The sequence below is a fragment of the Nomascus leucogenys genome, chromosome 9, assembly GCF_006542625.1.
Source record: "Nomascus leucogenys isolate Asia chromosome 9, Asia_NLE_v1, whole genome shotgun sequence".
In the NCBI taxonomy this organism is placed as follows: domain Eukaryota; kingdom Metazoa; phylum Chordata; class Mammalia; order Primates; family Hylobatidae; genus Nomascus; species Nomascus leucogenys.
Window position 1 is genome coordinate 45,977,268 of NC_044389.1, and position 25,509 is coordinate 46,002,776.

Sequence of the window (25,509 nt, forward strand, 5' to 3'; positions counted from 1 at the left end):
TTGTTGAAACAGGGGTAACAGGCACACAGGCATTCACTATACCACTATCTCCATTTTAGTGTGTTGACATTTTTCATAATATAAGGTTAATTAATAATAACGATGATGATACAGTTCTTACCGAGATCTACCCTCCATGGGCTGTCTATTGAGGATCTGAATAGGTCCCCTAGCACGAGAGTGAATCTTATCATCCACCATATGCTTCAAACGCTGGTAATAAGTGGGGCCAATAAATATTTGTGATGTGATTTTTCGACCAGTGAACCCATTGTACAGGACCTGCAACAAACACAGATTTTGAAGTGTAGACCTAAAAATTAAACAACGTCAAAGAAGATATGTGTATACATTGTGTTACTCCATTTATATAAAAATTAAAGCACAGAACTAATCTATAATGTTAGCAATTAAGAGAGTAGTTAGCTTGGGGTGGGTAGCGACTGAAAAAGGTTCAGTCGCTACCTTCACATTTTTAGATCTTGGTGCTAGTCATGCAGCTGTGTTTACTTTGTAAAAATTCATCAAGCTGTACATTTCTATATGTGCACATATTATACTTCAATAAAAGGTTATATTGTTTCAGAATAAAACTACACACATACAAAAAAAAACACAAGTGACAAATTACTACTATAAAAGCAAATATACCTCATTTCCTCTGAGATGATAGCCATAATCAGATAAAAGATTAGAAATCTTCTGCACGTTAACAGCATCATTAAATGGAGTGGCATCACCAATTTCACCCTTGTTAGCCGATACCTTTAAAAAAAAAAAAAAAGTACTCTCTAAAATGTTGCTTCAGTCTGTCTCCCCCTAAAAGTCGTATCAATAAAAATGCATTCAAAAAAATTTTAAATACTTTTAAAATTTGAAAGTATTACTTTAAGTATTTTAAAATTCAGATTTTGAACTCAAAATCTATGTTATGGAAAGCTGTGATATATAAGGTTCATTTTATAATCTTACACAAAATATTCAGAACAAATAAACTTGCTTAAAAAAGAAAAACTCAATTATAAGTCGATCCATGGGATCAGGTACAAAAAGAGTGAGACTCCTAAGTACTTCAGATGGCTCAAGGAAAATGACATTTTAATGCCCTAAAACCAAGCCATCCATATGTTAGACTATTACCACTTTACCTTAAAAGAATACTTAAAAACAGAAAACCTCCACCAAAAGATGCATGCAGAGCTGATAACAGAACTATAAAATTATTAAGTTCACATTGAACTCTCCATCAACAAATTAACTCTTCATCTATAGAAAAGACCTAGTCAAAAGGAAAACCACATATGTAAGTATTAGTTGAATGTAGTATAACTCACAAAAATTCTGACTTGTCCATTACTTTGCAAATTGCCAAAAAAAAAATGGCAGAATCATAAACAATTTGAAAGCAGAAAAGTAAGTCTCACACTAGCTTTTTACAAAGTACCCTGGCTCAAATTTGAGAGCAATCAGCTATCAGAGTTTTAGAAGAAGTATCAGCTTAGAATCTATATTTCTGAGGAACATCTCTTACCTTCCCTTGAAGGCATTCAATTAAGTGACCAATAGTCATACGAGAGGGGATGGCATGGGGATTGATGATGATATCAGGGGTGATACCTTCACAGGTGAAAGGCATATCCTATAAAGAAAAATTTTAAAAGGGACTTAAAGATACATGTACTAAACTAGAACTGACACCCCCTCCCAACTGAATTACTGTATGTCCCAAATTCTGTTTAAACATAGTATGTTCATATACTTATTCAACAATAAAATCAAAAAGTTCAACCTGTATCAACTTCGAGCTCTTAAGTTAAAGCAAATTTTGATTGAAAAAAAATGTTTAACAAAACTGGTTTGGGCATGAGGGAGATCAAAGATACCTACCTCTTGTCTATACTGAATACCACAAGTACCCTTTTGACCATGTCGACTAGCAAATTTGTCTCCAATCTGTGGAATCCTAACAGAGCGTACCTAAATTAATATAAAAATAAGTTAGTTAAGTGGATTTGGTTTACTTTCTAAAACTAGCTACATGAACAAAGTTGTACTCACCCTTATTTTACAAAATTTGTATCCTTCCTGGTTGAGAGTTACCATAACCTGATCCACAATGCCCGTCTCGCTAGTTCTGAGAAAAGTGCTACAGTCTCTCTTGGTATAGCGTCTATTGGTGCTCTCCAATTCATCTTCATTTTCAGGCAAGGTGACTGTTTTGCCTATAATAACATCATCTCCTGATACACGAACCCCTGGAGCTATCAAGCCATCATCATCCAGCTTGTCATAAATGGCATGCCTCATGCCTGTGAGGAAATAAGACATGGAATGTCACATAATCCCCAACAAAGATTAAAAACCACAATACATGAATCAGTTCCAAGTCACAGAGAAGGCCACAGGAATCTCTATACCATGAATCATACCCTTACTCCAAATATTACAAACTATTCTGAACTCTAATACCACAGTCCACACAGGAAAAAAAAAAAAAAAGTCTGTGAAGAAAAAGAACATTGGAATCAGCATTGGGAAAGCAGATTCTTCCATGACAGACATTTATCAAGTGACTTTGGATATGTTTTTTGCCATCTTCTGATTTCTGTATTACAAGAGAAAGAATATCTCTGCCATCAGTGGGTACAGAAGAAAAATTTTTTTAAATTAAAAAGAAAATATCTATGGATGCCCTCTGCACACATCCTCCCACAGAAATTGTGGATTTCATCTTAACTCAATCTTAACTCCACTGGACATCAATTCACTACTACACAGAACCACACAATGGAAGGGGAGTAATAGGAAGATGGCAAAGGAAACAAAATACATTTTACTTCATGCAGTGCTATTCAGAGTCAAAACTGTGGTGGAGATATTGCATTTCCCTGGAACATCCCATCCATCTCACTGCATAAGCAGTTTTTAAGTGTCTGTCAAAATAAATAACTAGAAAATAATTTTGAGTTTTCTAGAAGAAACAACAAATGCTAGGTATCCTCTTCTCACTGGTTATTTTTTAAATGTTTACAAATAATGTGGCTGAATAAATATTATGATCACACCATAATTTAGAAAGGAAGGGGGAAAGGTGTGAAGTGTGTCCCCAGAAATTACACGACTTCTCTGATTTCCTAAACTCGCTCCTCAATGCAGGACCTACCAGGAAGGAAGGTCTATAGCAAGCTCACTCCTAGGTGCAAAGACTTTTATCAAATACACGTATTTTCTTAGATGTGAACTCTAAGAATAACATGAAAACACACTTTCAATGCACAAAAACAGGGGGAGGGGACGGGGGCAGGCACAGGGTGACACAACTCATCAAAATCACTTAGGAAAACCACAGTAAGTTAACTTCGGATTCCATCATTGAAATGTCAGTGTCACTTACCCTGGCATGTTTCGCGTGTAGGCTTCTCGAAAACTTCTTCTTGATCAAATCCTTTTTTAGACTCCTGTTCCTTGTACGAGCGATAGAAAACAGACCTAAAAACATATGGTTCTAAGGTAAAGTTTATTTTCTTTTAACAACAGGGCTGAGACTATACCAACAATTTCCCATTTACTCGAAATTTGGGAGACAATTTAAACTATGAATCTGGGACAAGAGTAACTGCATTAAGGGTCTCAGTTAAACTCTAAATGTTATCACATGAGTTATACATATGTAGCATCTGACCCATAACCTTAAACACCTAGAATTATATGTCAAAATGGAAAAGAGCCAGGGGTCAATGAGTCCAATCTCCTACACATTTAAGAATCCATTACATAATAACCCTGAAAGATGGTCACCTAGGTTCTACTCAAACACTTCCAGTGAGAAGTTTTAACACTGGCCGAGCATGGTGGCTCACGCCTGTAATCCTAGCACTTTGGGAGGCTGAGGTGGGTGGATCATGTGAAGTCAGGAGTTTGAGACCAGCCTGGCCAACATGGTGAAACCCCGTCTCTACTAAAAATACCAAAAAAAAAAAAAAAAAAAAAAAAAAAAAGGCTGGGCATGGTGGTGCGTGCCTGTAATCCCAGGTACTTGGGAAGCTGAGGTAGGAGAATCTCTTGAAACCTAGGAGGCAGAGATTGCAAGTGAGCCAAGATTACACCACTGCATTCCAGTCTTGGCAACAGCAAGACTCTGTCTCAAAAAAAAAAAAAAAAAAAAAGAAGTTTTTACATTAAGCCATAGTATCTATTCTGAGTTTTAGTGCTATCCTTTGAAACCACACAGAAAAAGGAAAATCCATTCCCTCTACTAAATTCCCAGTTGTTAAAACAATCTTTATATGCCTTGAATTTGAGGTCTGTTTGTCAAGACAATCAAGCTGAAGCATAATGGAAAAAAAGAGTGAAAAGAAAACACGCTATAATTTTAATAGTAGTTATCTATGGATTCTAAGTTATTTTTATTTCTTCTTTGGACATTTCTATATTATCTAAATGCAACTGTGTATTTCCTTACCAAAAGGAAGGCTCAAAATACTAGCATTTGAAAATCCTGAGAGATACAAGAAGTAGTATCTTCAGCTGTTTGTGACCATCAACCAGTCCTTCCGCTTTCTGGAGTGGGGCATAAACTGTATTTTAAGAACTTTTTTGAATAAAAAATTAGTGTTTCCACTGTATCTGTGTTTTGACAAATTTACAAAATACTAACCTGAAGAAGCCGCGGTCTACAGCTGAACGATTCATGATAACAGAGTCTTCCTGATTATATCCAGTGTATGATGCAATGGCCACAATTGAGTTGATGCCTGCAGTGAATTTAAGAGCATACATTAAAACATCACCTGGAAAACAGAAAAACTGCCCTTTCTTTAAATCAACTTTAATTAAATCATATTTGCCATAAATGCTTGGGTGTTTGTTATCATGGTAACTGCCAAAGTCTATTCCTCCTGGAATAGCAATCTGTGAGGCAACTACTCTGATGGCTAAATATCTCTTACAAGCAAATCCTAGGACTAGTCACTCCCAATGTATCCATTCTTATAGTAAGTGATTATACATATGAGTCACCTCCTACTTAGAAAGTGCCTCCCCAAACCAAGTTTCATGATCCTCACAGCAACTCTGTGCCATAAACAAGATAAGCATTATTATTCTCATGAATCAGAGGAGTGAATTAATAATCTACCCATGATCCCAAAATTAATAAGCAATAGGCTCAAGCCCCAGCTTTTAGGTTTGAAACTGATACTACCCTATTCCCCTCTCCTTCTGCCGCCAAGAAAGTATCATATCTTTCTCACCACAGTGAAATTCTTAGTTGCTGCTGCCAAAACACCTTGTTTGATGAGACCATAAAATAACTTGATATTCAGGTCGGGCACGGTGGCTCACACCTGTAATACCAGCACTTTGGGAGGCCGAGGCGGGTGGATCACAAGGTCAAACGATTGAGACCATCCTGGCCAATATAGTTAAACCCCATCTCTAATAAAAACACAAAAACTAGCTGGGCATGGTGGCACGCGCCTGCAGTCCCAGCTACTCGGGAGGCTGAGACAGAAGAATCGCTTAAACCCAGGAGGCGGAGGTTGCAGCGAGCCGAGATCACGCCACTGCACTCCAGCCTGGTGGCAGAGCGAGAATCCGTCTCAAAAAAAATAAAATAAAATAACTTGATATTCATAACCTGGACAGCATCATGAGGAAACAACAGTCAAACCTAAATTGAAACACAATGCAAAAATAACTTTCCTGAGCTCTTCACAAATGTCAAGGTCATGAAAGACAAGGAAAGACTGAGAAACTGTTCTAGATTAAGGAAACTAAAGAAACATGCAACTAAATGCAATGCCCAATCCTGGATTAGCTCCTAGACCCATTAAAGACATTGTTAGCTTTGAATACAATAACAGTTGCTTTCTCAAAAAAAAAAAAAAAAAGACATCATTAGGACAACTGGCAAAATTTGAATTGAGGACTGCTGACTATATGGATATCAATGTTATCCTGATTTTGATGGCTACACTGCAGAGAATGTCCTTGTTCTTAGGAAACACATACTGAAGAATTAAAGAGTGATATGGCTTCACGCCTGCAACTTACTCTCATGTGGTTCAGGAGGAGAAATAAAAAGGGAGAGAATAATAGAACAAATGTGGTAAAATATTAAAAGTTTTTTTAAAGATGGTATGATGGGTTGGCCGTAGTGGCTTACATCTGTAATCCCGGCACTTTGGGAGGCTGAGGTGGGAAAATCACTTGAGCCCAGAAGTTTGAGACCAGCCTGGGCAACAACGTAGACCCTATCTCTACAAAAAAATAAAAGAATTTCAAAATAAAGATGCCATGATGAAGTTAGGAATAACAGAACTGCAGTCCCTGCCAGCCATGACTCTCCACTTCACGCCAGTACCAAAGGAACATTTGCTTTCAAACCTAGTCCTTCTGTATATTTATTTTCTTCTCTAGCCGTAAAGAAACTGTACTATCTAAATGTTGGAGAAAACACAGCACTGCAAGCACAGCCCAAAGATACGGGCATACTGTGTAGACAACCTAACAGATTTTGCTTTTCTAGACAAGAGGAACCCCTTGTGGAGGATTTGGAAAATAAGTAATTTTAACCTATAAGAATTTGCTATCAAAATGTTAGAGCCCCATTACAGTACACTAAAGATAAACTTTACTAACAAATAACAAATGTTACCCACATTCAAAGCCAAAAGTCTGTTAATACAAAAGACAACAGCACCAAAGAACTCTACTGTCTCCTTTAATAGTCAACACTCATACCCTTCAGATTTCTCTTCGCCATTTTTCCTACCATCCAGTCTCCCTGAGAATCTCCTACAAACCCGAATTCCCCTCCTTATCAGCTGCTTCTCAAATCTTCTCTCTTAATTTCTCTTCCTGGTGTCTAAAATTGTCTGCCTCTGGCCTTTTTCTCATTCTAAATTCTCCTTAGGCAATTTCATAGTAATCTATAATTATCATTAATAAATTAAAAACTTCACATCTCTAGACTTGACCTTCTTTCAAATCATGTTTGCAACTCACTGTTGGAAGTTCACGTCTTAGTGTTCTGACACTAAGACACTAAATCAAAATCAACATATCCAAAACAAAATTATTATCTTACCTCTAAAACCTCTTTCCCCTTCTAACATGTTCCCAATCTTATTTTTCCCCCAACCTATTCATAGCACCTCTCTTTAATCACCCAAGCCACAAACACCAACAGTATTTCCAATTCCTCTCTTCATTGCTCCACACTCAACCAGTCATCAAGTCCTATCAAGTGTATTTCAAAAGGTATCTTACTCATCATTCTTTTTCATTTCTTTAGGACCTTGCCATTTCCATTTATACTACTGCAAAAACCCCTAAATTAGCTCCCTGCTAATACAGTACCTGATTGTAATCTACCCTTTATGCCGCTGTCAGAATGGTATTCCTAACACAAATTTCTAATTGTATTACTTCCCTGATCCAAAAGGTTGGATGGGTCTCCATTTTCAAAATAAAATTCAACCTGTTCAAGCTCTCTCCACACTGAGACCAAGCTTTCACTTCCATATATTTACACTCCACTCACACACACTAAGCTGACATGACTACTAACTGTACCGTACATTTTCCACGTCTTCATCTATCTGGGCCCTTGCTTAAACCACCTCTCAAATGCAAATACCCCTTCATCAATTTTGCTCCAATCTAAAATGCCACCTTCTCCATGAAATTGGATCTAGACTTCCAACAGGAATTAATCACTTCCATCAGTCTGTGCTTCCCAAGGACTTTGTACCTCCCCCATAACACTTTCCACATACCTACCTTTTTATTATGTTCATGTTTCCCGCCATATTATAAATTCCATGAGAACAGGCACTATGTCATATTTATTTTTTAATCCTCCCAAGCACCCAGAAAAGTGCCTTAAACATGGCAGGATCTTAAATAACGTAAAGCAAAACTGACCGTACCTGCTGGCAGCTCTCTAAATCGTAGATATTCCATAGACCGTGTAGTCACAAGTGGCTTTTGAGGATAATAGAGAACATGGGCCAATGTGTCCATGCGAACATGGAAGTTGGTGATGTAAACTCCCATAGCCTGCTTACCCATAGCAGACTGGTATGTGTTTCTAGGGGACTAAACGTAAAAATGAAAAGCAGAAACAACAAAAAGTTACTGTCACTAGTGGAAAAGACTCTGACAATAAATCAGAAGAAATATGATTGGTAAAATTCCTGATTTTTTTCAAAAACAGTAAGTAATAACTATTTGGAATAATCAATTACAGCTCTTAACCATGAAACACAACAGCAATTATATCAAATATTGATTCTGTAGGAGTTAATAGCCTTTTCATTAAAAGGCTTTTTCCCTCCAGATAAGTTACTTCCAATTTTTATGACTTCTCCCAATTCCTCACACCAGAAGACAAAAAGTGATACCAACCTGGTTATGATCAGGAAAAGGAATAATAGATGCACAGACACCAAGGATCATTGAGGGATGAATCTCACAGTGTGTATATGTGGAACAATAAGCTACTTCTTTCTCCTGTAAATCATCTGGAGTCATTGCAAGCATCACTGTTTCTTCTTCCAGGGTATCAATATATTCCACTACCCCACTGGCCACAAGATCCTGCCAACTAAAAAAGAATTCATTCAATTTTCTATTTCCTGAAATATTTTAACTAACTATTCCTCCTACTTAAAAGTATTCCTATATTTATATTTAAATAAGTTTAATATTATATATTAAATATACACATATACATATATATACATAGTTTAATATTATATATAACTGACCAACATAATTACATGATTGTTGACAGTGAAAAAGGTAAGCTGCTGGAGAATAAGCCCTGGAAGAATACACACCTAACTGTTACCAGTATTTACTTGTGAAGAAGAGAGTATATATTGGAGGGCAATTTTTTAAATTTATCATACATATTGTTTGAATGATTTTTACATTAGTATACACAACTATACATTCATATTGCTAAAAATTAAATATTTAAAGCAGCTCCATCTTTTTACTAAATTTCTTATATTATTCATATTGTCATATTATATGTAATATATTTAGATTATATAGGTTATTTCGCATTATTACTATTAATAGATTTTAATATATCACAAAAACTTTTTGTTTGAAACAGGGTCTTGCTCTGTTGCCCAGGCTGGTACAATCAAAGCTCACTACTCCTGGGCTCAAGTGATCCTCCTGCCTCCTGAGTAGCTGGACTGCAGGTGCATTCCACCACACTTGACTAATTTTTTTATTTTTTGGAGAGACGAGAGTCTCAATACGTTGCCCAGACTGGTCTTGAACTCCTGGCCTCAAGCAATCCTCCCACCTTGACCTCCCAAAGTGCTGAGATTACAGGCATGAGCCACTACACCTGGGCGAGCAAAAGACTTTTAAGCTTAAACAAAATCCTATTAATTATCTTGCTTCATAATAAAAGTTAAGAAAAACAGATGTGACTCCTAAGGGTACAGAGTTTTTTCGGGGCAATGAAAGTATTCTAAAATTAAGATAGTGGTGATGGTTGCATAACCTTGCAAACATACTAAAAACCACTAATTGTATACTTTTTAAAAATCGTTAACTTGCCGAACACGTGGCTCATGCCTGTAATCCCAGCACTCTGGGAGGCTGAAGCAGGCGGATCACCTGAGACCAGGAGTTCAAGACCAGCCTGGCCAACACGGCGAAACCCTGTCTCTACCAAAACTACAAAAATTAGCCAGGTGTGGTGGCACACACCCGTAATCCCAGCTACTACGGTGGTTGAGGCAGGAGAATTGCTTGAACCCAGGAGGCGGAGGTTAGTGAGCCAAGATCGCATCACTGCACTCCAGCATGGGCAACACAGCTAAGGCTGTGTCAAAAATAAAAAATAAATAAAAATAAAATTAAATAAAAATATAAAAAATAAAAAAATGGTTAATTTTATGGTATGTAAATTCTATCTCAATTTTTAATACACACATTTTTCTCACTGCATGTTTTTACCTGTAGTTGTTATATTCTCTCTCTTTCAATTGGTCAATATGCCTCTTCTTCAAAAGTAGCTTTTGTTTTTCCACAATCAGAAGTGGTCTACAAATACGGCCTGCATCTGTATAGATCCGAATCTCCCTCTCTCGAATATCTCTGATCATAGAAACCTACACATAAAAAGAAAAAACAGTTCCATGAATTTTTATTTTCTCTTTATTATTAGGCTTAGTTAAAAATACAATACAAATCCTACTAAATTTCTGGAGCAACCAATTTAACAAGTAAAATGTGCAAATCTTAGTTTACCATTGTTTAACATATTAAAAACTTAGGTGTAATTTAAAATTTTATGAATGAAAAAATCTAACCTTGGCAATTATAAAGCTGAACAATAATATCTGGTAATAATGTCATGCAAGTTAACGTAGGAAATATTTTTTCAATACCACAAACACTAGTATACGACAATTTCTCATTTTGGCTCTTTGCTGATGACATATATCTCACCCTGTAATCTTTCAGAAACCAGCCCTCTATCACTTTGCTTTGACCATGCTTTCCCAGTCCTTAGCCTGACTTCTCACACCCAGCCTCAGACAAATGGCTTATAGTCTAGCTATCTAATACAGTGAGAGCCATATGTGACTACTGAGCACTTGAAATGTGGCCATTCTGAACTGAGATGTGCTGTAAGTATAAACTACATAATGGATTTGAAAGACAGCACCAAAACAGAAAAAAAAGAATGTAAAATAGTTTACTAATAATTTTTATATTAATAGAATGTTGATGTAATACTTTGGGATGTATCAAGTCAAATAAAATACGCTATTAAAGACCAGGCACGGTGGCTCAAGCCTGTAATCCCAGCACTTTGGGAGGCCGAGGTGGGTGGATCACGAGGTCAGGAGATTGAGACCATCCTGGCTAACACGGTGAAACCCCATCTCTACTAAAAATACAAAAAAAAATTAGCCAGGCGTGGTGGCGGGCACCTGTAGTCCTGGCTACTCAGGAGGCTGAGGCAGGAGAATGGCATGAACCCAGGAGGCGGAGCTTGCAGTAAGCCGAGATCACGCCACTGCACTCCAGCCTGGGTGACAGAGCAAGACACTGTCTCAAAAAAAAAAAAAAAAAAAAAGACCAGGCACAGTGGCTCAAGCCAGTAATCCCAACACTTTGGGAGGCAAAGGTGGGCATATCACCTGAGGTCAGGAGTTTGAGACCAGCCTGGCAAACATGGTGAAACCCTGTCTCTACTAAAAATACAAAAATTATCTGGGCATGGTGGTGCACGCCTGTAATCCCAGCCCCTCAGGAGGCTGAGGTAGAAGAATCACTTGAACCCGGGAGGCAGAGGTTGCAGTGAGCCAAGATCATGCCACTGCACTCCAGCCTGGGCAATAGAGTAAGACCCTGTCTCAAAAAACAAAACAAAACAACAAAACATCAAGTTTTTCTCCAAAATGAAAGAGTCAAAAGACAAGAAAGAGAAAAATGTTCCAAGTTCCTAGTCTACTGCCTGTCCTTAGAAAGTAATTTAAGGAGGAACACTGTGAGCAAAAATTTATGAGTAGTATTCTAAAGTCCAAGAAAGATTCTTCTTTCAAATACACCGCCTTAAGTTCTTAGAAAACTAACATTCCTAATAGAATATAGCTCTATGGGTCTTTTTCTCTTTTTTTTAATATAAACATGGTCTTGATACATTGCCCAGGCTGGTTGGTCCTCAATTCCTATCTTTAAGCGATCCTCCCACCTCAGCCAGCCAAAGTTATGCGATTACAGGCATAAGCCACCACACTCAACCACTCTACCTCACCTACTAGCTGTTTTTGTAAACACAGTTTTATCAGTTTATGTATTATCTACGGCTGGTTCCCACTACAACAGCAGAGCTAAATACATAATACACACTGTATGATGAACAAAACCCGGGTGTGGTGGCACACACCTTGTGGTCTCAGCCACTTAGGAGCCTGAGGTGGGGGGATCGCTGGGGCCCAGGAGGTAGAGGCTGCAGTGAACCATGATTGTGCCACTGCATTCCAGCCTGGGCAACAGAGAGACATCCTCTCAAAAAAAAAAAAAAAAAAAAAAAAAAAAAAAAAAAAAAAAGCCAACCTACTGCATAGCTCCCAACACTTTAGGACGCCAAGGCAGGAAGGACTGCTTGAGCCCAGGAGTTCAAGGCCAACTGGGCAACATAGTGAGACCCCACCTCTGTTAAAAAATACAGAGATAGAGAGAGAGACTTTTTTTGAGCTTTCTCTTAGCCTTGCCTGCCCTCAAGTGAATCACTCTCTTCCTGCCTTCAAGCTGTAAATAAGCCTAAGTCAAAACCCAGGGCCAGGCTGGGCTCAGTGGCTCACATCTGTTATCCCAGCGCTTTGGAAGGCCAAGGCAGGCAGATGGTTTGAGCCCAGGACTTCAAGATCAGCCTGGCCAACTATGGCAAAACCCCATCTCTACCAAAAATACAAAAATTGGCCAGGAGCAGTGGCTCACATCTGTAATTCCAGCACTTTGGGAGGCTGAGGCAGGTGGATTACCTGAGGTCAGGAGTTCGAGACCAGGCTGGCCAACATGGAGAAAGCCAGTCTCTACTAAAAGTACAAAAATTAGCCAGGCATGGTGGCAGGCAACTGTAATGCCAGCTACTCAGGAGGCTGAGGCAGGAGAATTGCTTGAACCCAGGAGGCAGAGGTTGCAGTAAGCCGAGATCATGCCACTGCACTCCAGCCTGAGCAAGAGAGCGAGACTCCACCTCAAAAAAATAAAAATAGAAATACAACCGGGCATGGTGGTACACGTCTGTAATCCCAGCTACTCAGGAGGCTGAGGCATGAGAATTTCTTGAACCTGGGAGACAGAGGTTCCAGTGAGCTAAGATAGCAACACTGCACTCCAGCCTGGGCAACAGAGCCAGACTCTGTCCCCACCCCCCAACAACAACAACAAAAAAACACTCAGGGCCTGCTGCTGGAAAAGGCCCAGAACAAGCAAACTCTCTTCTCTGCTGTTTTAGGTACAAAGACCAGCTACTGGCTAAGTGTGTTCAGTTTCTCTCCAAAACCACTTTCACCCAAGGTATAGATTTCGGAAAATTAAAAGCCTGAGCTACATTCTGCAAAAGTATACTAAAACCCTTATTTGGGAGAGTAATAAAGTTCACAATATATTGTAATGATTTATTTTTTTTTTATTTTTATTTTTGGAGACAGAGTCTCACTCTGTCACCCAGGCTGGAGTGCAGTGGCACAATCTCTGCTCATTGCAACCTCTGCCTCCTGGATTTAAGCAATTCTCATGCCTCAGCTTCCCGAGTAGATAGGACTACAGGCGCATGCCACCACGCCTGGCTGATTTTTTTATTTTTAGTAGAGACAGGGTTTTGCCATGTTGGCCAGGGTGGTCTTGAACTCCTGACCTCAAGTGATCTGCCTGCCTTGGCCTCCCAAAGTGCTGGGATTACAGGCATGAGCCACCAAGCCCGGCCTTATTGTAATGATTTTTTTAAAACCCATCCTAATCCCAAAGCACTTCAACATCCTCCAAAATAGATAAGAATCTATTAGTGGTATATCACATTTTATTAATGAATCTCTGGATTCAAAGGATAAATTCCAGATGGTTATTCCCTTTTTAAAAGTATTCTCAGCTTTATAAAAAGATCCCCAAAAGAATTTTTACTTTAAAATGTAATTTGAGTTATAAAATACAATTTAATAATTTAAAATGTGTCAAAATTTTTGGAAGCATGTATCTAAAGATTAAGGCAAGCAATAACTTCTTTTTTTGAGATGGAGTCTCACTCTGTCGCCAGGCTGGAGTGCAGTGGTGTGATCTTGGCTCACTGCAACCTCCGCCTCCTGGGTTCAAGCAGTTCTCCTGCTTCAGCTTCCTGAGTAGCTGGGACTACAGGCACGCACCACCACGCCCAGCTAATTTTTGTATTTTTAGTAGAGACGGGGTTTCACCATGTTGGCCAGGATGGTCTCAATCTCTTGACCTTGTGATCCGCCCGCTTCAGCCTCCCAAGGTGCTGGGATTACAGGCGTGAGGCACCATGCCCAGGCTTTTTTTTTATTTTTTGAGACAGAGACCCACTCTGTCACCAAGGCTGGAGTGCAGAGGTGCAATCTCACCTCACTGTAACCCCCGCCTCCCGGGTTCAAGTGATTCTCCTGTCTCAGCCTCCCGAGTAGCTGCGATTACAGGCCCGTGCCACTGTGCCTGGCTAATTGTTGTATTTTTAGTAGAGATGGGGTTTCGCCATATTGGCCAGGCTGCGCTTGAACTCCTGACCTCAGGTGATCTGCCTGCCTCGGCCTCCCAAAGTGCTGGGATTACAGGCATGCGCCACTGCACCTGGCCTAGCAATAACTTATAATTAAATTTACACTTTACAGTTCAAGGGAATAAAGTTCAAAGAAAAGATGCCAATGCAAAGATAACTTTCACTAGTCGTATGCCTTGTTTAAAAATCTCACAGACCCCACCCCCTTAACTAAAGATTCTTACCTCAGACACAATGATGTCCATCTGACGTCGCAATTTCCTTAGGGTGTTCATAAGTTGTTCGGGATCTTTATGTATTCCAACCCAGCAGCCATTAACAAAAATTTTGGTTGCACTACAATGAAAAAGCAAAAGCATTTTACACTTAACAATTCTATACTAAGCAACAACTAAAGATTAACTATAGTTTAAAAAGCTAATTCCATCTATACACACTCAGCAATAGCTGCAGGAGAAATTTCTTCTAAATTTTCCATACTCCATTCTTCTAAAAATTCCAGAATTGGAGATGGTTGAGATCCAACTGAAATATATGCCATCAAGGCTAAATTCTTCACAAGTCCTACAGCATGGCCCTAAAAAATAAACCAAGTATTAGTCATTCTGATATCAAACTTCTTTTCCATAAACATTTTTCCTTCAATGTGATTTCAAGATTTATTCTTACTTTTTAAGAATTACAAAAAAAAAAAAATCTTACTTCTAAACCACTCTGCATAATTTTTTAAACATCTACTTCTTTTTTTTTTTTCCTTTGAGACGGAGTCTCGCTGTCGCCCAGGCTGGAGTGCAGTGGCACGATTTCGGCTCTCTGCAGGCTCCGCCCTGCGGGGTTCACGCCATCCTCCTGCCTCAGCCTCCAGAGTAGCTGGGACTACAGGCGCCCGTCACCTCGCCCAGCTAATTTTTTGTATTTTTAGTAGACATGGGGTTTCACCGTGTTAGCCAGGATGGTCTCGATCTCCTGACCTCGTGATCCGCCCGTCTCGGCCTCCCAAAGTGCTGGGATTACAGGCGTGAGCCACCGCGCCCAGCCTAAACATCTACTTCTAAAAGTAATTATGCCCTACATAATTACCCACTGACTTTTTGTCCTGAATATAAATTCTAATGTATTACCTCTGGGGTCTCAGCAGGACACACCATTCCCCACAACGTATTATGCAACTGTCTTGGTTTTGCTAGCTTGCCGTCTCTACCAATAGGAGAATTTAAACGACGCAGGTGAGAAAGAGTAGACGCAAAAGTCAGGCGGTTTAACACCTAGAAAAAAATAGCCAATCTTTAAAGTCTGGACATTTCTGTGATTCATACTATTACACTGAGGCAAAGTCATATTTTTACATATAATCTACTGAGTATCAAACTGTTCCCCATTTCTCCATTCTTTCCCTGAATAATGTTGTTTGACACTTTAACTTACCTGCCATTTGCAGCAGGGATGGCAAATATATTCAAACATACCACATAAACATTCTGTTTATGGTCTCCAAACAAACACTAGGACATTAGTTTCATGAAGGCAGAGAATTTTTTAAAATTGTTTTATTCTCTGTTGTATCCCAGCACCTAGAACAGTACTTGGCATTCATTAGGTACTCAGTAAGTGTTAAGTTAAATTCTACCAACTCACACTCCTTTGATCATAGCAGACATCACTAATCCATCTCAGTACTTTTTCCAGACTGAGGCCTCTGAATCTAATAGAAAAATGCAAACATCCATTACCAATACTTACAGGATACTAAGCAAGATGTTATTTATAAATAAGATAATATTTAGGGCAATATAAAGCAGACAACTCAAGCTCTATATTATTAATTATTTATAAATCTCCATCTTCCCCTAGTCCTTAAACAATTCAAACTTCCTTCCTCTTTCCTAAGTCTTCTGTCATGGATAAGCAGCATCACCTTTCTCTCAATCTGGAAATCTCAAAATCATTTTTGTCTCCAAGTTCCTCCTTCCACACACCTATAAACATACCCTGTCAATTCTATTTTCAAATTTTCTAAAAAACCTAGCCCCTCCCTTCCCAATGTCACAGTAATAGACAGCCCATTTCCCCTCACCTATACTACGTCCATCAGCTCATAAGTCCCTGCCTGGTTCCCTCCAATCTACCCTCCTCACTTGCCAGAATTATTAACACTTACCCACTTAAAAATTAAACAGGTAGCCACTGGCTACAGAAGAGCACAACATTAAAGTCCTCCTCAATGAAGTCCCAAAAACGACCTTCCCCTACCAGTCTCCTTACACTCCTGTACTTCACTGACGACACCATACACCCTCACCTCCATGCCTTTGACCATGCTATTGCCACAGAATGAAATGCACTTCTCCACTCTGCTCTGCCTGGTGAAATGATACCACCTCTACAAAGCCATCTGACCCACCACCAGGAAGAACTATTCTCTTTTCTGTACTCATTGGAGTTTTCAGCCATTCAACTAATTAATCACAAAGTCTTACGAAACTTCCTAAATATCTCTAAAATTTACTCTCCATCTCTACAAAACTGCTCTAGTCCAGTCCCTAATTATTTCTCACCCCAGGCTGTTGCAACAATCTTCCTGCCACCAACCTCGGCCTTCTCAAGTCTTTTCTGCCAATTACTGTGAATCTGCCCAAAAGAACAAAAATGACCATGTCACTCCTCTTCATGAACTGGTTCCCATCCTCCTAAGCCTCCAGTTTGATTTGAAAACCCAGAACTGCTCTAGCTCCCCCGACAGACACACATTCCTTCCTGCCTCCAACTCTTTTAATTCAGAATATTAAGAAGTTCTCTAAGCTGTCTTATGAGCTGCTGGTTCTACCTACCTCTCAACTTGGGCGTTTTCCAAGTACTCTTCAAGATTCAGTTCAGGTGTTACCTCCTAAACAAGAACTTCTTTTCACCTTCTCAGGCTGTGCTAAGTACCTTTCTCCAGCATTCCCACAGAGCAGCAGTGAACATCTCTTATTATAACAGTTACCATGCCATGTTGTAATTATCTGTTTATATCTATCTACAAGCATAGACTGTCAACTACTGAAGATCAGGATCACTGCATCTCCAGCATGTGGCAGAGTGCCTGGCACATCACAGGTCCCAATAACAATTCCTTGAACTGGGCCAGGCGCGGTGGCTCACGCCTGTAATCCCAGCACTTTGGGAGGCCGAGGCGGGCAGATCACGAGGTCAGGAGATCCAGACCATTCTGGCTAACACAGCGAAACCCCGTCTCTACTAAAAATACAAAAAATTAGCCAGGCGTGGTGGCGGGCGCCTGTAGTCCCAGCTACTCAGGAGGCTGAGGCAGGAGAATGGTGTAAACCCAGAAGGCGGAGCTTGCAATGAGCAGAGATCGCCACTGCACTCCAGCCTGGGCAAGACAGCAAGACTCCGTCTCAAAAAAAAAAAAACCAATTCCTTGAACTGAATTTGCAATGTGGCATTTGTCATAACACAGCACAGGGCACAGTGAGCTACACATGAATGAATCTGTTTCCTCTGCTAGATGCTGATGAGCTCCCTGAGGGCTGAGATCAGCATCTCATTCACATGTGTGAACTCAGTATCACAAATATCAAATATACCCAATAAATCCTTACTGAATTAAAAGGAATTTAAATATTAACTTTGCTATCAGCAGCCCCTCAAAATTTCTTACAGCATCCAGATTTCTAGGAAAAAGGAGCTTGAAATTGGTGTCCGAATGCCAAATCAATCAGGTGATACTGGTATAGGCTAGTTTAAACAAGGAAAGGAGGGGGAGATCCCCCTAAAAATAGCATAAAGTACATTACAGGTTTTCAATCATCTATGAAAAGCAAATACAAAAAATTAAAATGCCCAGTGATACACTCTTTAAAAAGCTTTTCTCCATTACTCCGAGAATAGCTACTGCAGTCATTATATATGCAACAGACCAACATATAGAAACCAGTGTCAGAAGTACTGTATTTTCCAACAAAGGAGGGAGATGATCATTTATTCTCTGGGTTGGCTTCTAATGTGGAGCTTTTAAGACATAAAAATCTCACTAACATGGACTGTCTCACCCACTAAGCAGCTACTCTAATTTTTTTTTTTTTTTTTTTTTTTGAGACAGAGTCTCGCTCTGTCGCCCAGGCTGGAGTGCAGTGGCGCAATCTCGGCTCACTGCAAGCTCCGCCTCCCGGGTTCACGCCATTCTCCTGCCTCAGCCTCTCTGAGTAGCTGGGACTACAGGCACCCGCCACCACGCCCAGCTAATTTTTTTGTATTTTTAGCAGAGACAGGGTTTCACCGTGGTCTCAATCTCCTGACCTCGTGATCCGCCCGCCTCGGCCTCCCAAAGTGCTGGGATTACAAGCGTAAGCCACCGCGCCTGGCTCTAATTTCTTAATTATTTTGAGTTTCTAAACTGCAAGCCAAAAATCTATCTTAGTAATGCTAATGGCTAATTTAGAGCCCGCATCGCCAAGTCAATCCTAAGCCAAAAGAACAAAGCTGGAGGCATCATGCTACCTGACTTCAAACTATACTACAAGGCTACAGTAACCAAAACAGCATGGTACTGGTACCACAACAGAGACATAGATCAATGGAACAGAACAGAGCCCTCAGAAATGATGCCGCATATCTACAACTATTTGATCTTTGACAAACCTGACAAAAACAAGAAATGGGGAAAGGATTCCCTATTTAATAAATGGTGCTGGGAAAACTGGCTAGCCATATGTAGAAAGCTGAAACTGGATCCCTTCCTTACACCTTATACAAAAATTAATTCAAGATGGATTAAAGACTTAAATGTTAGACCTAAAACCATTAAAATCCTACAAGAAAACCTAGGCAATACCATTCAGGACATAGGCGTGGGCAAGGACTTCATGTCTAAAACACCAAAAGCAATGGCAACAAAAGCCAAAATTGACAAATGGGATCTAATTAAACTAAAGAGCTTCTGCACAGCAAAAGAAACTACCATCAGAGTGAACAGGCAACCTACAGAATGGGAGAAAATTTTTGCAACCTACTCATCTGACAAAGGGCTAATATCCAGAATCTACAATGAACTCAAACAAATTTACAAGAAAAAAACAAACAACCCCATCAAAAAGTGGGCAAAGGACATGAACAGACACTTCTCAAAAGAAGACATTTATGCAGCCAAAAAACACATGAAGAAATGCTCATCATCACTGGCCATCAGAGAAATGCAAATCAAAACCACAGTGAGATACCATCTCACACCAGTTAGAATGGCCATCATTAAAAAATCAGGAAACAACAGGTGCTGGAAAGGATGTGGAGAAATAGGAACACTTTTACACTGTTGGTGGGACTGTCAACTAGTTCAACCATTGTGGAAGTCAGTGTGGCGATTCCTCAGGGATCTAGAACTAGAAATACCATTTGACCCAGCCATCCCGTTACTGGGTATATACCCAAAGGACTATAAATCATGCTGCTATAAAGACACATGCACATGTATGTTTATTGCAGCACTATTCACAATAGCAAAGAGTTGGAACCAACCCAAATGTCCAACAACGACAGACTGGATTAAGAAAATGTGGCACATATACCCCATGGAATACTATGCAGCCATAAAAAATGATGAGTTCATGTCCTTTGTAGGGACATGGATGAAACTAGAAACCATCATTCTCAGTAAACTATCGCAAGGACGAAAAACCAAACACCGCATGTTCTCTCTCATAGGTGGGAATTGAACAATGAGAACTCATGGACACAGGAAGGGGAACATCACACTCCGGGGACTGTTGTGGGGTGGGGGGAAGGGGGAGGGACAGCATTAGGAGATACACCTAATGCTAAATGACGAGTTAATGGGTGCAGGAAATCAACATGGCACATGGATACATATGTAACAAACCTGCACATTGTGCACATGTACCCTAAAACCTAAAGTATAATAATAAAAAAAAAAGAAAGAAAGAAAGAAAGAAAGAAAGAAAGAAAATTTCATGTTATAATTCAGAAGTCCCCAGTAAGTTTTTTTTTGTTTGTTTTTTGAGACGGAGTATCACTCTTTTTGCCCAGGCTGGAGTGCAGTGGCATGATCTCGGCTCACTGCAACCTCCACCTCCCAGGTACAAGCGATTCTCCTGCCTCAGCCTCCTGAGTAGAGTAGCTGGGATTACAGGCACCCACCACCATGCCCAGCTAATTTTTGTATTTTTAATAGAGAGGGGGTTTCACCATGTTGGCCAGCTTGGTCTCAAACTCCTGACCTCAAGTGATCCAGCCCGCCTTGGCCTCCCAAAGTGCTGGGATTATAGGTGTGAGCCACCACACCCGGCACCCAGTAGTTTTACATTTGACCAAGAAAGAAAAGCAAAATAATTTACATTCAACAAACAAAAGAATCTACTAGTCCTATAAACATGTTTCCTATTGAGCCTGTAGTCGTAGTTGGCACACTTACCTGAGATACTCCAGCTCTGGCTTGATGAGCTTTCTTTTGATCACCCCAGTTTCCAGTAGCTAAAGAGTATTTTAGGCCATCAGATATGATCCGTGTTTTAATTGCCAATTCCAAGTTAAAATCCTTTCCTCGATCAATAAATTTCTGTGCATAGATCCTCACTTCTTTAAGCAAATTCTTAAACATACTGCCGAATAAAATGGTATTATCATGTAGAGGTTTACAACATATATTCTCAACAGGAGCAATATTGCAAAAAAAGTGTGGGGAAGGTGAGCAAAAATTCGGCAGACTGAAAGTTGTTGCTCTTTTATGTCTAAAGCACAGATATACGTATAGTATGTGACCATACATGGCAGGAGAGCAACTACACAAAAATGCCAAAGAGGTGGGGCATTGTGGCTCACATCTGTAATCCCAGCACTTTGGGAAGCTGATGTGGGCAGATCACCTGAGGTCAGGAGTTTGAGACCAGCCTGGCCAATATGGAGAAACACCATCTCTACTAAAAATACAAAAATTAGCCGGGTGTGATGGCACACGCCTGTAGTCCCAGCTACTTGGGAGGCTGAGATAGGAGAATTGCTTGAACCCGGGAGGCAGAGGTTGCAGTGAGTCGAGATGGCACCATTGCACTCCAGCCTGGGCAACAAGAGCGAAATTCCATCTCAATAAACAAAAATGTTAAAAGAGGCCCCTTAGTGGGGCAATATCAAAAAAAGGTTGAAAAACACTAATCTGTAACATACTAAATAACAAAACATGTGCAAGACAATGCTAATGTTATCCTTTTTGTACTGTCTACATATTTCATTTTTAAAAATAACTTTTTTCCAATTATAGAAAATATGGGAAATATAAAAACATCAAGAATAAAATTAAAAACTGCACATAATACCAATACTGTGAGGCAATCACTGATAGTATTTTTATATATTTATCTCCAGCTTTTGTAATGTGTGTACAAAGCAGGACAAAATCCAATATTAGCCCTCAGGAAAACCAAGGCAATAATTCAGCTTTCTCAAACATCTTACGAAGCTACCAGAGGAATAAAGAAAACAAACATGTAATATATTATCCTCATAAACCTGGCTTTCCCAGACATGAACCAAAACTAAATCTGAGCAAGTAGCAATAAGAATGTAGCTAATTTCATAAGTACCCAACGTGGGTGCCAACACAGTTTAGCCTGGCCATATGCAATGATCAATCTAAAGTGAAATAAATCTCCCTGCTTTAACGACTTCATTCTGTAATTCCTTACCCTCTAAATAAGAATGCAAGCAGCGGCCCAGCAAGATCCAATCTCTTGTTTCCATAGTGATCTCTGTCATCTAGTTCTCTTCTACCCAAAGCTGCTAGAAGTAACCTATGAACCATATATCTTTAAAAAAAAAGAAGGAAAACACTTAGTTTTGGACTTTTTTTCTTGATTTATATGTTAAAAACATCATTTTTTACTTTAAGAAAAACTTTTATCTCAACTGTATCTTGATAAAGAACTTAAAACAATGAAACTTAACATACCCCAAGAAATAGGCTTTTTTGGTCTCACAAAAATCACTGACCCCAACATGAGGGAGCATTTCTTTTTGTAAAACTTCCTTTGCATATTTAATTCTTTTCTCTTTAGTAACACCAGGCTTTGCTCCTCTTGAACCAATGAAATTTAGTGCAACATTCTGTTCTTGGATGACAAAAGCTTCATCGAGAGAAGGTTTAACCTATCAGACAATTTAAATAAAAGTTATTTTCAAATTCATGTTGTTACCTTAAAATGAGTAAACCGTCACTTAGTTTATAACATGCCAAGTACCCTTACGAAACTAATAAAATATGTGAGTATTTTTAGAAAATCAAGGAATCACAAACTCTCAGAAGACACCTCAGAGATCTAGAGATCTCTGACAAAAACCACTCGTCAGCACAGGCATTACACTTTCTAGAAAAATACAAATAATTCCATTATAAAAAGAGTAGTGCATGGCTGGGAGCAGTGGCTCATGCCTGTAATCCCAGCACTTTAAGAGGCTGAGGTAGGTGGATAGCTTAAGTCCAGGAGTTTGCAACTAGTCTAGGCAACATGGCGAAACCCCCATCTCTACTAAAAATACAAAAATCAGCTGCCGCAGTGGCACACACCTGTAGTCCCAGCGACTCAGGAGGCTAAAGTGAGAGAATCGCTTGAACCCGGGAGGCAGAGGATGCAGTGAGCCGAGATGGTGCCACTGCACTCCAGCCTGGGTAACAGAGTGAGACACTGTCTCAAAAGGAAAAAGAGTGGTGTGTTTCTTTTTTACATTTTACCAATGGCAAAATAAAGTTCCAGATATCTAAAAATCAATTTACAGAAATCTCATAGTCAAATTAAAATTTACTGAACTACAAATGGTTAATGTGCCAGATTGTTTTCAGTTTTGGTATTAAAAAATGTTTGGCCTGCATGGGGTGGGGCTCACTCCTATAATCCTAGCATTTTGGAAAGCCAAAACAGGAGAATGGCTTAAGCCCAGGAGTTCAGGAGTTCAAGACCATCCTGGGAAAGAAAGTGAGAACCTAAATCTACAAAAGAAAAATAAATTTTTACCCAGTGTGTACCCTGGATGTAAAAAAAAAAAAAGATTTGCTGGGTGTGGAGGCTCATGCCTATAATCCCAGCACTTTGGGAGGCCAAGGCGGGCAGATCACAAGGTGAGGAGTTCAAGACCAGCTTGGCCAACATAGTGAAACCCCGTCTCTACTAAAATTACAAAAATTAGCCAGGCATGGTTGCGTGTGCCTGCAGTCCCAGCTACTTGGGAGGCTGAGGCAGGAGAATTGCTTGAACCCGGGAGGTGGAGGTTGCAGTGAGCTGAGATTGTGCCACTGTACTCCAGCTTGGGCAACAGAGTGAGACTTCATCTCAAAAAAAAAAAAGATTTAATTTAAATTAAACCTAATATTTTACAAAGGAGACTATTTTTATTTTATTTTTGAGACAGGGTCTCACTCTGTCGCCCTGGCTGGAATGCAGTGGTGAGATCCCTCCCAAGTAGCTAGGGGAAGTATAGACAACACCACCACACCCAACTATTTCTTCTTCTTTTTCTTTTTTTTTTTAAGAGACACAGTCAGTCTCCCTTTGTCACCCAGGCTGGAGTGCAATGGCACAATCTCAGCTTACTACAACATCTGCCTCCTGGGTTCCAGTGATTCTCGTGCCTCAGCCTCCAGAGTAGCTGGGATTGCAGGCATGCACTACCACACCCAGCTAATTTTTCTATTTTTTGTAGAGACAGGGTTTCCCCAAGTGGCCCAAGCTGGTCTCAAACTCCTGGCCTCAAACAATCTACCCACCTAGGCCTTCCAAAGTGCTAGGATTACAGGCATGAGCCACTGCACCCATTCTATTTCTTTTCTACAGACACAGGGGTCTCATTATGTTGCCCAGGCCAGTCTCGAACTTCTGGGATCAAGCAATCCTCCTCCCAAAGTGCTGGGATTACAGGTGTGAACCACCATGCCAGCCCAAAAGTTATTTTATGTTTTTGAGACAGTCTTGCTCTGTCACACAGGCTGGAGTGCAGTGACGTGATCTTGGCTCACTGCAGCCTCCACCTCCCAGGTTCAAGCGATTCTCCTGCCTCAGCCTCCTTAGTAGCTGGGACAACAGGCGTGCACCACCACACCCGGCTAATTTTTGTATTTTTAGTAGACACGGGGTTTCACCACGTTGGCCAGGATAGTCTCGATCTCCTGACCTCGTGATCCGCCCGCCTCAGCTTCCCAAAGTGCTGGGATTACAGGCGTGAGCCACCGCACCCAGCCCAAAAGTTATTTTAAAAACGCACTGTGAAAGAGACCTGCCTCCCATTCCTGCCACTATCTGTGGCCTCTGAGAAGGAATGTAATGGATTTCCTCATCTACAAAAGGGTTATATAAAGTAATTTCTAAGTTCCATACCAGTTCTAATATTCTAAATTTCCAGCTATACACAATAATGAGCATGAGAAATGAAGGGTAACATTTGACAACTCTGGCCTCTGTAAGTACCCTCTGATCCTATCCTAGACACTGAAATGCCTTTCTTGCCCTTGATTTCCTATGTCTTTTTATCACTGGTCCACAAATTTGTTTGTTTGGTTTTTTTTTAAAGACAGGTGGAGGACCCAGGGGTCAAACAAAAATATGGAACCCTTCTCAAATTTGTGTGTCATCCTTACACAGAGACGTGCTAACCTATATACTGTTCTAGTATTAGTATATGTGCTACAGAAGCAAGGACCATTCCACAAGTTTAAACATCAAAATTCCAATCATGGAAACAAAGATCAGAAAAAGGCCACATAAACCAAAGTGAGGCCACAGATAGTACAGTAAATCAAAGTGATTTTTTTTTTTTTTTTTTTTTTTTTTTTTTGAGACGGAGTCTTGCTGTCGCCCAGGCTGGAGTGCAGTGGCGCGATCTCGGCTCACTGTAGGCTCCGCCCCCGGGGTTCACGCCATTCTCCTGCCTCAGCCTTCTGAGTAGCTGGGACTACAGGCGCCCACCACCTCGCCCGGCTAATTTTTTGTATTTTTAGTAGAGACGGGGTTTCACTGTGTTAGCCAGGATGGTCTCGATCTCCTGACCTCGTGATCCGCCTGCCTCGGCCTCCCAAAGTGCTGGGATTACAGGCGTGAGCCACCGCACCCGGCCCCCAAAGTGATATTTTTTAAAGGAAACTGCCACTGTTGTTTAAAAAAAAAATAATTTTGTTAAAATATAGATTAGAAAAAAGGAATAACAATAATGTACTTTTAGAAGAAAAAAATAAAAGC

The 25,509-nt window shown here is 40.0% G+C and overlaps 1 protein-coding gene and 1 pseudogene across 1 annotated transcript in view; both read right to left on the reverse strand.

Annotated features, from left to right (window-relative positions):
* The window catches only part of POLR2B (RNA polymerase II subunit B), a 55,109-nt gene that overhangs the window by 5,827 nt on the left and 23,773 nt on the right, over positions 1–25,509 (reverse strand). The window contains exons 8-23 of the mRNA XM_030818886.1: positions 22,236–22,432; positions 21,973–22,092; positions 20,706–20,892; positions 15,400–15,543; positions 14,716–14,855; positions 14,503–14,614; positions 9,991–10,145; positions 8,413–8,611; positions 7,935–8,103; positions 4,658–4,754; positions 3,395–3,489; positions 2,059–2,309; positions 1,888–1,977; positions 1,532–1,639; positions 652–765; positions 122–282 (exon numbers count right to left, since the gene is read on the reverse strand). Of these exons, the coding sequence (XP_030674746.1) occupies positions 122–282; positions 652–765; positions 1,532–1,639; positions 1,888–1,977; positions 2,059–2,309; positions 3,395–3,489; positions 4,658–4,754; positions 7,935–8,103; positions 8,413–8,611; positions 9,991–10,145; positions 14,503–14,614; positions 14,716–14,855; positions 15,400–15,543; positions 20,706–20,892; positions 21,973–22,092; positions 22,236–22,432 (2,339 nt within the window). The remainder of the gene's footprint in view (positions 1–121; positions 283–651; positions 766–1,531; positions 1,640–1,887; positions 1,978–2,058; positions 2,310–3,394; positions 3,490–4,657; positions 4,755–7,934; positions 8,104–8,412; positions 8,612–9,990; positions 10,146–14,502; positions 14,615–14,715; positions 14,856–15,399; positions 15,544–20,705; positions 20,893–21,972; positions 22,093–22,235; positions 22,433–25,509) is intronic.
* LOC115836794 lies at positions 24,871–24,969 on the reverse strand (annotated as a pseudogene).